The 16525-nt window shown below is 40.4% G+C and overlaps 1 protein-coding gene across 2 annotated transcripts in view; it reads right to left on the bottom strand.

Annotated features, from left to right (window-relative positions):
• Nucleotides 1-8094: 8094 nt before the first annotated feature.
• Nucleotides 8095-16525, bottom strand: part of LOC117264679 (aldehyde dehydrogenase, mitochondrial-like) — a 93317-nt gene continuing 84886 nt past the window's right edge. For both annotated transcript variants that reach the window (XM_078172035.1, XM_033638835.2), the window contains 2 exons: nucleotides 8821-8935; nucleotides 8095-8457 (listed from right to left, as the gene is read on the bottom strand). In XM_078172035.1, coding sequence (XP_078028161.1) covers nucleotides 8425-8457; nucleotides 8821-8935 — 148 coding nt within the window. In that variant the 3' untranslated portion in view covers nucleotides 8095-8424. The remainder of the gene's footprint in view (nucleotides 8458-8820; nucleotides 8936-16525) is intronic.

The following is a 16525-nucleotide window of genomic DNA, read 5'->3' as shown; positions in this document are numbered from 1 at the left end:
AGTGACAGAGCAGTGTTCTGAGTAAGTTAGAAATAACTTACAGAAACACACACACGCACGCACACACACACACACACACACACACACACACTGGTCATTCCTTGTCAGTTCACAGAATTACTCTGTGGCAGCAAATATGTCGTTTAATTGGATTTATTTTATTTTCTTCTGCCTCTTGTTAATACGGATTTCTCTGCAGCATCTGGCCTACAGTACCTGTTCAGCACCTCAGACAGCGGCGCTGCGGGATGGGTTGGCTCTCATAGGGGGTCAGGTACAGGTTGTAGGGTTTTAAAAACCATGGTTTACAATAACTTAATCCTCCTCCACTCAAAAATGTGTTTTCTTCTTGTTCCTACAGATGAATGTTTGAGCCTCACTGTGCAGAATGACGTATGTGCAGAGCTTGATACTCGAAGGCTGTTTTCACATTTATCTGCTGAAAATGCTCATATGATTTTAAGGGCTAGGGCTACGAGCCTATGTTGGTGGCTTATGTAGCCTATGTTTGAACCATTTAATTAAAATATGTCTGCATATCAAAAGCCAAAAACTTGAATATGTCGTTTATTCTTTGAAGTAATGAAAACATTTTTCAAGATTTAAGACTGGTACTTTTTGATAGTAACATGGACCAAGACTGTCTGAACACTGACAATTAAAGGCTTGCAAATAATTAATGACTGGTGAACTTAAATTAATGTAGCCTATGTGAATGCAGGAAAGTGAGAATTGCCATGTAGGTAACTGAAAATTTCCCAGACAAAATGATACATTATGTTACATTACTTTAAATAAACAGCCTTTCAGTTAAAGGTAGGATCTGGAGGATTTTCAAACAAAACAAAATATAGACATATGCAAATGAAATCCTGCTTAATCATCACCTATGGGCTTCTACTCATGTGTGGTGGTGACTCTGTTTGCAGAGCTCCTGCCCTTTAACTGTATTTTGATGTTTTTGTGAGCTCCGACCGCTTCTGGGCGGAGATTTCCCCAGCCAATGAGAGAGCGCAGGTGCCGTACCCGAGCGTGTCCGAGCGTGTCCGAGCCTTGCCTGAACCTCTTCTGTGAAGCCTTCTTCCGTACCTCTGGGCTCCGTACACCCGGGAGAGTTGAGCCTGATAGGAGGGGCCAAATTTGAATGTGTATTTACAAACAGCAACTGGAAAATCCTCCAGACCCTACCTTTAAGTGTAATGTAAGGTCTCATCCACTTATTATTATTTGAATATGAATTATTTGATAGTTACCGCAAATAAATGAATGTATGGGTATGCATCAAAACTCTACCAATAAAACCAAAGAAGATGCGCAGGCAATGGTCACTTCGCGGTAAAACAGTTCAACTTTGGAACAACTTTTCACCCCTTTCCCGGTAAGGGAATTGCTCATTTGTATACACACCACTTGATAAGTCTAAATAGGCAAGCATCTAAAGGACAAGAATATGTGGGAAGAAAATGTCATTGCCTGTTGAAGACATTTAGTTAGCAACTTGTATAAGCTGCAGATTTTTAGTATTCGTGGTTTATTCATTCACTTAGATTCAAATTTGCTTTACTGGTGTAAATATCACAACAACAATATTGCCAAAGCATCAAGAATCAATTCAACAAAAATTAATGAATTTCATGAATTAAAACAAGAAAAAGAGTAGCATAGTACTGTTAAAACTTGCTCTGTTTGTGGGCGTACATATGTGTTCAAGTTATATTATTGTATGTGTGATTTTGTATATGTGTGTATATGGGGAAGAAATAATTAAAAGAAAATAACAATAGTAATAATAATAATGATTAAAATAATTGTGATTATTATCACAATTAAGTTATCTTTTTTTGATGAAGATAAATGATAATTTAATCATTAAAGATTACTTCAAGACATGTTTTAACGTATATAAATGTTTCTCTTTGAATAATAATGTATGATATAGTTTTTCCACAAAAAATTCAATTATCTTGTTAAAATCCTTAAAATGACATCTACACCTTCTCCCTCATTAAAAATGCTAGAATCTATCAATATGCCAATTTTATTCTTCATCCCAAAGGTTTCACTGTTAAGTCCATTCTCAGTGTATGTGCACTGGAGGCTTCAAGTTTCCACATCACACTTGTGTAAGTTGAACATTTGACCATGACTGGCTTCTAAAATATTTGTGATGTCACAAATCATGCTTGTAGCCCTTCCAAAGAATAAACGACATATTTACGTTTTTGGCTTTTGATATGCAGACATATTTTAATTAAATGGTTCAAACATAGGCTACATAAGCCACCAACATAGGCTCGTAGCCCTAGCCCTTAAAATCATATGAGCATTTTCAGCAGATAAATGTGAAAACAGCCTTCGAGTGTCAAGCTCTGAGCCTCACAGTGCAGAATGATGTATGTGCAAACATTCATCTGTAGGAACAAGAAGAAAACACATTTTTGAGTGGAGGAGGATTGAGTTATTGTAAAGCATGGTTTTTAAAACCCTACAACCTGTACCTGACCCCCTATGAGAGCCAACCCATCCCGCAGCGCCGCTGTCCGAGGTGCTGAACAGGTACTGTAGGCCAGATGCTGCAGAGAAATCCGTATTAACAAGAGGCAGAAGAAAATAAATCCAATTAAACAACATATTTGCTGCCACAGAGTAATTCTGTGAACTGACAAGGAATGACCAGTGTGTGTGTGTGTTTCTGTAAGTTATTTCTAACTTACTCAGAACACTGCTCTGTCACTTTCTGACCCGCCCCACCCGACCTGCGGATTGCTTGTCAACACACGCATCACTATTGGCAGGTGTATAAGTAAACAAACAAACAAACAACAACCACAAAGATCATTATTCAGTCTCATATTACATTTGTGGGAAGTTATTACAGTTTAGATTTTCACCTTCCCACATATGTAATAATTTCCTGCAAATGTAATAGTTATTACATTTGAGGACAATTGTGTGTTACGTTTGTAGTAGGCAGCTGCTATTACATTTGTGGGAAATGTATTACATTTGCGGGATTATTAGATTAAAAGCTGCAGATTTGTAGTACGTTTGTGGTTTATTATGTTTGTGGGCTGTTATTACGTTTGCCGGTGTAACAGTCCTCTAGTAGGACCTGTGCTTACAGCCCAGCACCGTGCAACTCGGCATTTGCCAGAGAACACCAGAATTGGCAGGTCCGCCATTGGCACCCAGGTCTCTTCACAGATAAGAGCAGGGGTACACTGAGTACATCTGACAGGCGAGAAAGAAAAGAGCCTGCCTGTGACATCATCAAGTATGAGCAGTTTGGCAGTGGGTCAGTGATGGTCTGGGGAGGCATATCCTCGAAGGGGCTCACAGACCTCCATGTCACAGCCAACAGTATCCTGATTGCTGTTAGGTACTGGGATGAAATCCTCAGAGCGACTGTCGGATGTTACCCTGGTGCAGTGGGCCCTGGCTTCAATTCAATTCAATTCAATTCAATTTTATTTATAAAGCCCAATATCACAAATCACAATTTGCCTCACAGGGCTTTACAGCATACGACATCCCTCTGTCCTTAAGACCCTCACAGCGGATAAGGAAAAACTCCCCCCCCAAAAAAAACCCCTTTAACGGGGAAAAAAAACGGTAGAAACCTCAGGAAGAGCAACTGAGGAGGGATCCCTCTTCCAGGACGGACAGACGTGCAATAGATGTCGTACAGAACAGATCAGCATAATAAATTAACAGTAATCCATATGACACAATGAGACAGAGAGAGAGAGAGAGAGAGAGAGAGAGAGAGAGAGAGATGCAGGTAATGACAGTAGCTTACAACAACATTAATGAAAGTAATAATATTATAGTTATAGTTCTGGCTACTGTGGTACAATATGTTGAAAGTATGTACTAATATCTGACAGTATACTTGTGTGACAATAGTCATATGTGTATAATAACAGTAGAAGTATGACTAATGACTAATGATGGCAGCAGCAGCAGGAGGCATCTGGCAGGACCGCGGCAGCAGCACAACCACACACGTCACGCTGTCCAGGCACCGCTGCGGTATGAGTTAATCTGAGAGACAGTGGAGCACAAAGGCTCCGGAGAAGAAGCCGAGTTAGTGACATCCAGAATGGCCGAGTTAGCAAGATGCAGTAATAGGATGAGAGAGAGAGAGAGAGAGAGAGAGAGAGAGAGAGAGAGAGGGAGAGAGAGGGAGCCCGGTGTATTATAGGGGGTCCTCCGGCAGACTAGGCCTAAGTCAGCCTAACTAGGGGCTGGTACAGGGCAAGCCTGAGCCAGCCCTAACTATAAGCTTTATCAAAGAGGAAAGTCTTAAGTCTAGTCTTAAATGTGGAGACGGTGTCTGCCTCCCGGACCGTAACAGGAAGATGATTCCACAGGAGAGGAGCCTGATAGCTGAAGGCTCTGGCTCCTGATCTACTTTTGGAGACTTTAGGGACCACGAGTAACCCTGCGTTCTCAGAGCGCAGTGTTCTGGTGGGATAATATGGCACTATGAGCTCTCTAAGATATGACGGAGCTTGACCATTTAGAGCTTTATAAGTTAACAGTAGGATTTTAAATTCAATTCTGGATTTTACAGGGAGCCAGTGCAGAGAAGCTAAAACAGGAGAAATATGATCTCGTTTCTTAGTTCCTGTTAGTACACGTGCTGCTGCATTCTGAATTAGCTGGAGAGTTTTTAAGGACTTACTAGAGCTACCTGATAATAGAGAGTTACAGTAATCCAGCCTTGAGGTAACAAAAGCGTGGACCAATTTTTCTGCATCTTTTCGGGTCAGGATAGGCCTAATTTTCGCAATATTACGCAGATGAAAAAATGCAGTCCGTGAGGTTTGCTTTAAATGAGAATTAAAAGACAAATCTTGATCAAATATTACTCCGAGGTTTCTTACGGTAGTGCTAGAGGCCAGAGCAATGCCATCTAGAGAAACTATGTCATCAGATAAAGAGTCTCTGAGTTGTTTGGGGCCAAGAACAATAACTTCAGTTTTGTCTGAATTTAACATCAGGAAATTGGTGCTCATCCAATTTTTTATGTCTTTAAGGCAGTTATGGAGTTTAGTTAATTGATTACTTTCTTCTGGCTTCATCGATAAATACAACTGTGTATCATCCGCATAACAATGGAAATTTATAGAGTGATTTCTAATGATGTTACCTAAAGGAAGCATATATAGAGTAAATAGAATTGGTCCGAGCACAGAACCTTGCGGAACTCCAAAACAAACTTTGATACGTAAGGATGATTCATTACGAACGTCAACAAATTGAAAACGATCAGATAAATAAGATTTAAACCAGCTTAGTGCTGAACCTTTTAGGCCAATTAAGTGATCCAGTCTCTGCAGTAGAATTTGATGGTCAATTGTGTCAAACGCCGCACTAAGATCTAATAAAACAAGAACAGAGACGAGTCCTTTGTCTGAAGCAATCAGAAGGTCATTTGTAATTTTAACTAGAGCTGTCTCAGTGCTATGATGCACTCTAAATCCTGACTGAAATTCCTCAAATAAATTATTATCCTGGAGAAAATCACACAGCTGGTCTGCGACTACTTTCTCAAGGATCTTTGACATAAAGGGAAGATTAGATATTGGTCTATAGTTGGCTAACACCTCTGGATCCAGGGTGGGCTTTTTTAGGAGAGGTTTAATTACAGCTACCTTAAAAGACTGTGGTACATAGCCTGTTAATAGGGATATATTGATCATATCTAATATATGAGTGTTAACTAAAGGAAAGACCTCCTTAAGTAGCCTAGTTGGGATGGGGTCTAAGAGACACGTTGATGATTTAGATGAAGAAATCACTGCGGTCAATTCTTGAAGAGAAATTGGGGAGAAGCAATCTAAATATATATTAGATTCTACAGCTGTGTTTGAGGTTAGATAGGTAGGCCTACCATCTGAGGGCAGGAGGTCATGAATTTTGCCTCTAATAGTTAGAATTTTGTCATTAAAAAAGCTCATAAAATCATTACTGCTAAGGGCTAAAGGAATACAAGGCTCAATAGAGCTTTGACTCTCAGTCAGCCTGGCTACAGTGCTGAAAAGAAACCTGGGGTTGTTCTTGTTTTCTTCTGTTAATGCTGAGTATTAAACGAGATTCTTCCAGTTTGGTTAATCGCCAATTCCTTTCAAATTTTCGCGATATTTGTTTTAACCTACGGGTTTGAGAGTTATACCAAGGAGCAAACTTTCTTTGCTTTGTTAACTTCTTTTTAAGAGGAGCTACAGAGTCGAGCGTTGTTCGCAGCGAGCCTACGGCGCTATCAACAAAATGATCAATTTGGGAGAGGTTAAAGTCGGCACGGGAAACCTCTGTTACTGAAGGTATTGGTATTGAATTTAATGACGAAGTAATCTTTTCCTTAAATTTTGCGACAGCACTCTCTGATAAACATCTAGTATAGTAACTGTTGCTGAGTGGCGTGTAATCGAGTTAAAAAAAAATCAAAAGTAATCAGATAATGATCTGATAGCAAGGGATTCTGTGGAAAGACTTTTAGGTTATCAATTTCAATTCCATACGTCAGAACTAGATCGAGGCTTCCTCCTGGTGCAGGAAAATGCCCAGCCTCACGTGGTCAAAGTGTATAGGCAGTTCCTGGATGACGAAGGCATTGATGCCATTGACCCATTGGCCCTCTTGTTCCCCTGACCAAAATCCAATTGAGCTCCTATGGGAGGTTATGCATCGGTGTATCAGTTGTTGCCAAGTACCGCCACAAACTGTCCAGGAGCTCACTGATGCCCTGATCCAGGTCTGGGATGAGATCCCCCAGGACACCATCTGCAAACTTATCAGGAGCATGCCCAGATGTTGTCAGGAGTGCATACAGGCACGCAGGGGCCATACACACTGATGAGTCACTGTGATGGAGCTGCCCGATCACTGACTGCGGGCAGCGCACACACGCACGAATGCGCGCGTGCGCACACACACACACACACACACAGAGACACAAACACACACTACCCACACCCCCTGCTACTTTTCTGCCTCATGAAATGACTCGTGCATCTATTTTCCCTCTTTCCCCGCTGTTTAGTAGCGCAGCCAAGGGTGCACACTTGGGTAATCTACTTTCCTCTTTTATGCATACATTTATCAGTTTATGGACGCTGACTTACCAGGTGACGGTGTGATGAGTGTTCACCTCGTGTCTCCTGATTAGTCGGTCAAACCAGGGCGCACTGCTCTTCCGGTATAAATGTTTGAGCATCGCGCGTTTCCTTGGTCACATGACCTGTCACATGATTTACGTTGTTGTGATTTTTCTAATTTATTAGTTTTCTGCAAATATATCTGCTTTTGGGATTTAAAGTGAATATTTCTGATTATGTATTTAATTCCTGTTTATGACGTTTATGTACTCAGAGTGATTAATACTTTAGTTGAAGAAGGGTTGAATTTATTGTATTTTTTTCCTGTATTGTTATGCATGATGGGAGTGGCTTCAGGTTTAAAAGGAGCGGTTCAGCTCAGGCAGTTTTGGTCTGGTTGCAGAGAAGGCAACATCTTGGATTCACCTGTGTATTGGACTGTGAGTTTCTTTCCCTCTTCTGAATTTTTCCTGATTATTGAGGTTTGTTGAAGAACTTTTTTGAAATAGTTTTTTGTATTCAAACTTTTTACATTTCTTTTCATATTTTATTTTTTTGTAAATAACTCACAATTTGCACCTTGGGAGGCCGACAAAATCAAAAGCCAAAACTTGATTTTTCGACTCTGCCTGTGTTTTTGGAGTTTTTGAAGAGTTTTCAATAGAGCCCCGCTACAGTCACATTATGAGTTGCCATGATAAAATGAACACCAGTTGAATCAGCCTGTGATTTCAATTTTTTACTTTGATTTTCGGTGTGATTTTGAATCCAGCCCTCAGTGGTTTGGTGAGTTTGGTTTCCATTGATGGTTACTGCATCATTTTGTCTCACAACATTTGTTCATCAAGGTCTGATGTGTGATTTTAGTGTTCCCTTAATTTTTTGGAGCAGTCTGTATAATGACACACACAAAAAGACATTGCAATGCAAACTAGAAATTAGCTCCTGCTTTAACATTTCTTGTAAATAACACACACAGATGACAGCTACGTCCCTCAAATGCATTTATTATTAAAATCTATAAATGTCAAAGCCCACAGGTTACAAACACGGATAATGTCTGGATACGTTTATGATTACATTGAATCAGGTGGAAAAGAGTGTCATTATTGGTGGACAGTGGGTTGATTTTTTTTACAGCAGAAAGAGCTCATATGAATGGGATTTCTTCCTACAATGGGTTTGTTCTGTGCATGATTGACAGACAGCAGTAGAATTACTTTTGTAGTGGTGCACAGGAGCAGTGTGTCAGTCTGCTGTCAACCAGAGAGCAGCTAGGAGGAGACATGAATTAGCTGCTAACTGGGCTCACTGCACATGTCTAAGAGTTCTTCTGTGGCACCTTCATGGTCACCTGACAACACAGACAAAAAGATGGCTAATTCTCAGGAGTTCAAGGTGTAGAATATTTAGTTGTTGTGTATCTCAGTGTATTATCAATCACATATTCAAATAAATATTGTTAACTCAACTCTTGGGACTAATTTAGTTTCAGACTGGAAATTAGTGCTATTCTGAACATAACATCAATTCTAAAGGAATGCTAACAATGTTTCCGAATTGTAATATTATATTGCTGACAGATCATGTCTGATGATGTTAAAGCTGATAAAGACTGACATCGGCATTAGCATTAGCTTTGCATCCTGGAAGCCCTGATTCAGAGCAATTCATCTGATAAGCTTAACATATTTATGATAGTATTTTTTATAATTACCGTCTTGACTTCCGTGTAGTTGTCCAGGCCATACTCTCCAAGCTCTCTGCCATTACCAGAAGCCTTGTAACCTCCAAACGGAGCCTGAGCCCCAAACACATCATAACAGTTGATCCTGCAGAGGAACATAAAAACATGCATTAAACTCTACAATGTTTGGGGATAGACAACCTGCATCCATCTATCCATGTGTATGAATCGTAAATGGACCTGCACTTGCATAGCGCCTTTTTAGACTTCCGACCACTTTATACTACTAGACACATTCACACACACACATTCATACACTGGTGGCTGAGGCTACCAAGCTCAGTTTATTAACACACTCACACACCGATGGAACAGCCATTTCAGGAGCAATCAGTATGCAGACATGCACACTGGAGGAACTGGGGACCGAACCGCCGATCTTCTGATTGGTGGAAGACCTGCTCTACCTCTAAGCCACATCGATTTGAATGCACCATAGTTTTAATAATGAGGATAGATAACTTGACAGCTCCCCAAAAGTGAAGCAAAATACATTTTAATCACCCCTTGGTGTCCAGCTGCAGCGTAGGTCATAAACCCCGCCCCAGGTGAGCAGATGGGACGTTGGCCAAAATAAAAACTCAAAGTACACATCAAATAAATTTTTCCCAAAAACTGTTTGTCATTTTATGTAGTCCTCCTAAACCTCTCAGTACTGCCTGGTGTATCTGGTACCTTCTTCCTAACCTCAGTAGGGTAAATAGGCAGTTATCTGGGCAGCATCTGGTATAAACATGCTTTATGCAGGGTAGATGAGCACCTATAGTGCATTCAGCTGAATTAACCACTCTTTGCAGGGCCTTGTGGTCCTGTTTGGTGCTGATCCCGTACCAGGCAGTGATGTTCCTCGTCAGCATGCCCTTGATGGTAGAGGAGTAAAAATTCCTCAGTATTTGAGGGGATACCTGGAATTTCCTCTGGCATCTCCGGTGAAACAGTCACTGCCTTGCTTTTCTCACCGAGTCAGTATGCAACACCCAGGTCAGGCTCTCGCTGATGTTGACACCAAGGTATTTAAAGTTATCCATCCTTTCCACTGTGGACCTGTTGATACTAAGGGGAGCGTAGTCCTTTTGCTGTTGTTGTGCTGTGCTGACATTCAGAGTAGGTTGTTATCCTAACACCAGCTGGTCAGGTCTTAAGGTAGGTGTTTTTATTGTTTTCTGTGATCAATCCCACCACAGCCGTGTGGACAGCAAAGTAAATGACGGTGTTGGAGTCAGATGTGGCTACATTTGATGTAAATACTGCAGATATTGTGAAGCAAGGACAACAGAATTCACCTTCTCTGTAAACTAAATTCCTCTTCTGTCAGTCCCATCATCCTCTGCCGTTTCTATCAGTCTTTTAGTGAGAGCCTCCTGTGGTTTTCATTTATCTGCTGGTTTCTCATCCTCACATAGAAAGACAGAAGCAGTCTCAATAGCATTGTTAAAATCTGCTCTAAGATAACAGAAGTGATACAATGGGACTTGACTGTTTTTTGCAAATAAATCCTCCAGAAAGCCACAAGTATTTAAGCTTCTTCTGGAGAAGAATCCTCTGTTGCCGTCAGGACGTCATTATTCAAAATCTTTTATTCCCTCTATTAGTCTTTTAAAATCTCTGTAAATATTTTTATTGCTTTTTAATTTTATTGATAATCAGTCTATTAACTTATAATAATAATAATAATAATAATAAATAACAATTATTATTGTTGCTGTTGTTTATAGATTCTTTTATTCCACTGAACTCCTTAGCATATTTTTTTATCTTTGATTTTTATTTATGTGCTTACATGTAACTGTATGTTTTAGTCTGAGTGCAAGGCAAGCTGTTCAAACAAATTGCCCCTGGTGGGATTAATAAAGTTGTCTGAATCTGAATCTGTCAGTTGTGTGTGTACCCTCCTTGAATTGTTGTTCCACTTGCTTCCTGTAGTCCCTGTTTGCCTCTGTTACTGCTCTTCTTGCATTTTAAGCTGCCGCTTTATACGCGTCCATGTTTCCAGACTGCAGTCCTAATTTGTAAACTTCAGTGTTTATGGCATCCCGAATGTTTCTGATTGATGTATGTAAGTATGCATTGATGTACTGATGTATGTATGTATTGATGTATGTATGTATTGATGTATGTATGTATGCATGGATGCATACAGTACAGGCCAAAAGTTTGGACACACCTTCTCATTCAATGCGTTTTCTTTATTTTCATGACTATTTACATTGTAGATTCTCACTGAAGGCATCAAAACTATGAATGAACACGTGGAGTTATGTACTTAACAAAAAAAGGTGAAATAACTGAAAACATGTTTTATATTCTAGTTTCTTCAAAATAGCCACCCTTTGCTCTGATTACTGCTTTGCACACTCTTGGCATTCTCTCGATGTGCTTCAAGAGGTAGTCACCTGAAATGGTTTTCCAACAGTCTTGAAGGAGTTCCCAGAGGTGTTTAGCACTTGTTGGCCCCTTTGCCTTCACTCTGCGGTCCAGCTCACCCCAAACCATCTCGATTGGGTTCAGGTCCGGTGACTGTGGAGGCCAGGTCATCTGCTGCAGCACTCCATCACTCTCCTTCTTGGTCAAATAGCCCTTACACAGCCTGGAGGTGTGTTTGGGGTCATTGTCCTGTTGAAAAATAAATGATCGTCCAACTAAACGCAAACCGGATGGGATGGCATGTCGCTGCAGGATGCTGTGGTAGCCATGCTGGTTCAGTGTGCCTTCAATTTTGAATAAATCCCCAACAGTGTCACCAGCAAAACACCCCCACACCATCACACCTCCTCCTCCATGCTTCACAGTGGGAACCAGGCATGTGGAATCCATCCGTTCACCTTTTCTGCGTCTCACAAAGACACAGCGGTTGGAACCAAAGATCTCAAATTTGGATTCATCAGACCAAAGCACAGATTTCCACTGGTCTAATGTCCATTCCTTGTGTTTCTTGGCCCAAACAAATCTCTTCTGCTTGTTGCCTCTCCTTAGCAGTGGTTTCCTAGCAGCTATTTGACCATGAAGGCCTGATTGGCGCAGTCTCCTCTTAACAGTTGTTCTAGAGATGGGTCTGCTGCTAGAACTCTGTGTGGCATTCATCTGGTCTCTGATCTGAGCTGCTGTTAACTTGCCATTTCTGAGGCTGGTGACTCGGATGAACTTATCCTCAGAAGCAGAGGTGACTCTTGGTCTTCCTTTCCTGGGTCGGTCCTCATGTGTGCCAGTTTGGTTGTAGCGCTTGATGGTTTTTGCGACTCCACTTGGGGACACATTTAAAGTTTTTGCAATTTTCCGGACTGACTGACCTTCATTTCTTAAAGTAATGATGGCCACTGGTTTTTCTTTAGTTAGCTGATTGGTTCTTGCCATAATATGAATTTTAACAGTTGTCCAATAGGGCTGTCGGCTGTGTATTAACCTGACTTCTGCACAATCAATCAATCAATCAATTTTATTTATAAAGCCCAATATCACAAATCACAATTTGCCTCACAGGGCTTTACAGCATACGACATCCCTCTGTCCTTAAGACCCTCACAGCGGATAAGGAAAAACTCCCCCCCCAAAAAAAACCCCTTTAACGGGGAAAAAAAACGGTAGAAACCTCAGGAAGAGCAACTGAGGAGGGATCCCTCTTCCAGGACGGACAGACGTGCAATAGATGTCGTACAGAACAGATCAGCATAATAAATTAACAGTAATCCATATGACACAATGAGACAGAGAGAGAGAGAGAGAGAGAGAGAGAGAGAGATGCAGGTAATGACAGTAGCTTACAACAACATTAATGAAAGTAATAATATTATAGTTATAGTTCTGGCTACTGTGGTACAATATGTTGAAAGTATGTATTAATATCTGACAGTATACTTGTGTGATAATAGTCATATGTGTATAATAACCATAGAAGTATGACTAATGACTAATGATGGCAGCAGCAGCAGGAGGCATCTGGCAGGACCACGGCAGCAGCACAACCACACACGTCACGCTGTCCAGGCACCGCTGCGGTATGAGTTAATCTGAGAGACAGTGGAGCACAAAGGCTCCGGAGAAGAAGCCGAGTTAGTGACATCCAGAATGGCCGAGTTAGCAAGATGCAGTAATAGGATGAGAGAGAGAGAGAGAGAGAGAGGGAGAGAGAGGGAGCCCGGTGTATTATAGGGGGTCCTCCGGCAGACTAGGCCTAAGTCAGCCTAACTAGGGGCTGGTACAGGGCAAGCCTGAGCCAGCCCTAACTATAAGCTTTATCAAAGAGGAAAGTCTTAAGTCTAGTCTTAAATGTGGAGACGGTGTCTGCCTCCCGGACCGTAACAGGAAGATGATTCCACAGGAGAGGAGCCTGATAGCTGAAGGCTCTGGCTCCTGATCTACTTTTGGAGACTTTAGGGACCACGAGTAACCCTGCGTTCTCAGAGCGCAGTGTTCTGGTGGGATAATATGGCACTATGAGCTCTCTAAGATATGACGGAGCTTGACCATTTAGAGCTTTATAAGTTAACAGTAGGATTTTAAATTCAATTCTGGATTTTACAGGGAGCCAGTGCAGAGAAGCTAAAACAGGAGAAATATGATCTCGTTTCTTAGTTCCTGTTAGTACACGTGCTGCTGCATTCTGAATTAGCTGGAGAGTTTTTAAGGACTTACTAGAGCTACCTGATAATAGAGAGTTACAGTAATCCAGCCTTGAGGTAACAAAAGCGTGGACCAATTTTTCTGCATCTTTTCGGGTCAGGATAGGCCTAATTTTCGCAATATTACGCAGATGAAAAAATGCAGTCCGTGAGGTTTGCTTTAAATGAGAATTAAAAGACAAATCTTAATCAAATATTACTCCGAGGTTTCTTACGGTAGTGCTAGAGGCCAGAGCAATGCCATCTAGAGAAACTATGTCATCAGATAAAGAGTCTCTGAGTTGTTTGGGGCCAAGAACAATAACTTCAGTTTTGTCTGAATTTAACATCAGGAAATTGGTGCTCATCCAATTTTTTATGTCTTTAAGGCAGTTATGGAGTTTAGTTAATTGATTACTTTCTTCTGGCTTCATCGATAAATACAACTGTGTGTCATCCGCATAACAATGGAAATTTATAGAGTGATTTCTAATGATGTTACCTAAAGGAAGCATATATAGAGTAAATAGGATTGGTCCGAGCACAGAACCTTGCGGAACTCCAAAACAAACTTTGGTACGTAAGGATGATTCATTACGAACGTCAACAAATTGAAAACGATCAGATAAATAAGATTTAAACCAGCTTAGTGCTGAACCTTTTAGGCCAATTAAGTGATCCAGTCTCTGCAGTAGAATTTGATGGTCAATTGTGTCAAACGCCGCACTAAGATCTAATAAAACAAGAACAGAGACGAGTCCTTTGTCTGAAGCAATCAGAAGGTCATTTGTAATTTTAACTAGAGCTGTCTCAGTGCTATGATGCACTCTAAATCCTGACTGAAATTCCTCAAATAAATTATTATCCTGGAGAAAATCACACAGCTGGTCTGCAACTACTTTCTCAAGGATCTTTGACATAAAGGGAAGATTAGATATTGGTCTATAGTTGGCTAACACCTCTGGATCCAGGGTGGGCTTTTTTAGGAGAGGTTTAATTACAACTACCTTAAAAGACTGTGGTACATAGCCTGTTAATAGGGATATATTGATCATATCTAATATATGAGTGTTAACTAAAGGAAAGACCTCCTTAAGTAGCCTAGTTGGGATGGGGTCTAAGAGACACGTTGATGATTTAGATGAAGAAATCACTGCGGTCAATTCTTGAAGAGAAATTGGGGAGAAGCAATCTAAATATATATTAGGTCTTACAGCTGTGTTTGAGGTTAGATAGGTAGGCCTACCATCTGAGGGCAGGAGGTCATGAATTTTGCCTCTAATAGTTAGAATTTTGTCATTAAAAAAGCTCATAAAATCATTACTGCTAAGGGCTAAAGGAATACAAGGCTCAATAGAGCTTTGACTCTCAGTCAGCCTGGCTACAGTGCTGAAAAGAAACCTGGGGTTGTTCTTGTTTTCTTCTGTTAATGCTGAGTAATAGTTTGCTTTGGCATTGCGGAGGCCCCTCTTATAAGTTTTGAGACTGTCTGTCCAGATTAAACGAGATTCTTCCAGTTTGGTTAATCGCCAATTCCTTTCAAATTTTCGCGATATTTGTTTTAACCTACGGGTTTGAGAGTTATACCAAGGAGCAAACTTTCTTTGCTTTGTTAACTTCTTTTTAAGAGGAGCTACAGAGTCGAGCGTTGTTCGCAGCGAGCCTACGGCGCTATCAACAAAATGATCAATTTGGGAGAGGTTAAAGTCGGCACGGGAAACCTCTGTTACTGAAGGTATTGGTATTGAATTTAACGACGAAGTAATCTTTTCCTTAAATTTTGCGACAGCACTATCTGATAAACATCTAGTACAGTAACTGTTGCTGAGTGGCGTGTAATCGAGTAAAAAGAAATCAAAAGTAATCAGATAATGATCTGATAGCAAGGGATTCTGTGGAAAGACTTTTAGGTTATCAATTTCAATTCCATACGTCAGAACTAGATCGAGGGTATGGTTAAAACAGTGAGTGGGTTCATGTACACCCTGACTGAAGCCAATGGAGTCTATTAATGAGATAAACGCGGTAGCCAGGGAGTCATTATCAACGTCGACATGAATGTTAAAATCGCCTACAATAATAACTTTATCTGATTTAAGAACTAAACTGGATAAAAACTCTGAGAATTCAGATACAAATTCAGAATATGGGCCAGGAGCACGGTACACTATAACAAATAAAAGTGGCTGCGAGGTTTTCCAGGTCGGATGTAAAAGACTAAGAACGAGGCTTTCAAATGAATTATAATCTAGTTTAGGTTTAGGGCTGATTAACAGACACAACACAACTGATGGTCCCAACCCCACTGATAAAGCAAGAAATTCCACTAATTAACCCTGATAAGGCACACCTGTGAAGTGGAAACCATTTCAGGTGACTACCTCTTGAAGCTCATCGAGAGAATGCCAAGAGTGTGCAAAGCAGTAATCAGAGCAAAGGGTGGCTATTTTGAAGAAACTAGAATATAAAACATGTTTTCAGTTATTTCACCTTTTTTTGTTAAGTACATAACTCCACATGTGTTCATTCATAGTTTTGATGCCTTCAGTGAGAATCTACAATGTAAATAGTCATGAAAATAAAGAAAACGCATTGAATGAGAAGGTGTGTCCAAACTTTTGGCCTGTACTGTACATACATACATACATACATCAGTCATCAATCCATGCTTTTATAACAAACAGATATGATATCTTGGATAAAACTGTCAACATTAATATTCTTGCATTGTCTAAATCTAATGTATTTAGGCGGAGAGCTAGGGATTTTAATTTTCCAAACACAAAATATAACAGAATGGTCACTTAAACAGTCAGCCATAACACCAGATTTGATTATTCTTTCCGGATTGGTAACAAGTATCCAGTCTAACAGAGAGGAAGAACGAATATCAACTCTGGTTGGTTCCTTAATTAACCGAGTTAGATTTATACTGCTAAATAAGTTTTGATGACTGGAAGAGGAATGGTCAAGCCAATTAATGTTGAAGTCACCTAGGATTATCATTTCATTGTGTTTCTTGAGAGAATTAATAGTGGACAAAATGCACATTGTAGAGTCACTTGGAGCAGATGAAGGGC

Source organism: Epinephelus lanceolatus, chromosome 10, assembly GCF_041903045.1.
Source record: "Epinephelus lanceolatus isolate andai-2023 chromosome 10, ASM4190304v1, whole genome shotgun sequence".
NCBI lineage: Eukaryota > Metazoa > Chordata > Actinopteri > Perciformes > Serranidae > Epinephelus > Epinephelus lanceolatus.
Note: the sequence above shows the minus strand (reverse complement) of the source record. Positions and strands in the feature narration are given on the sequence as shown.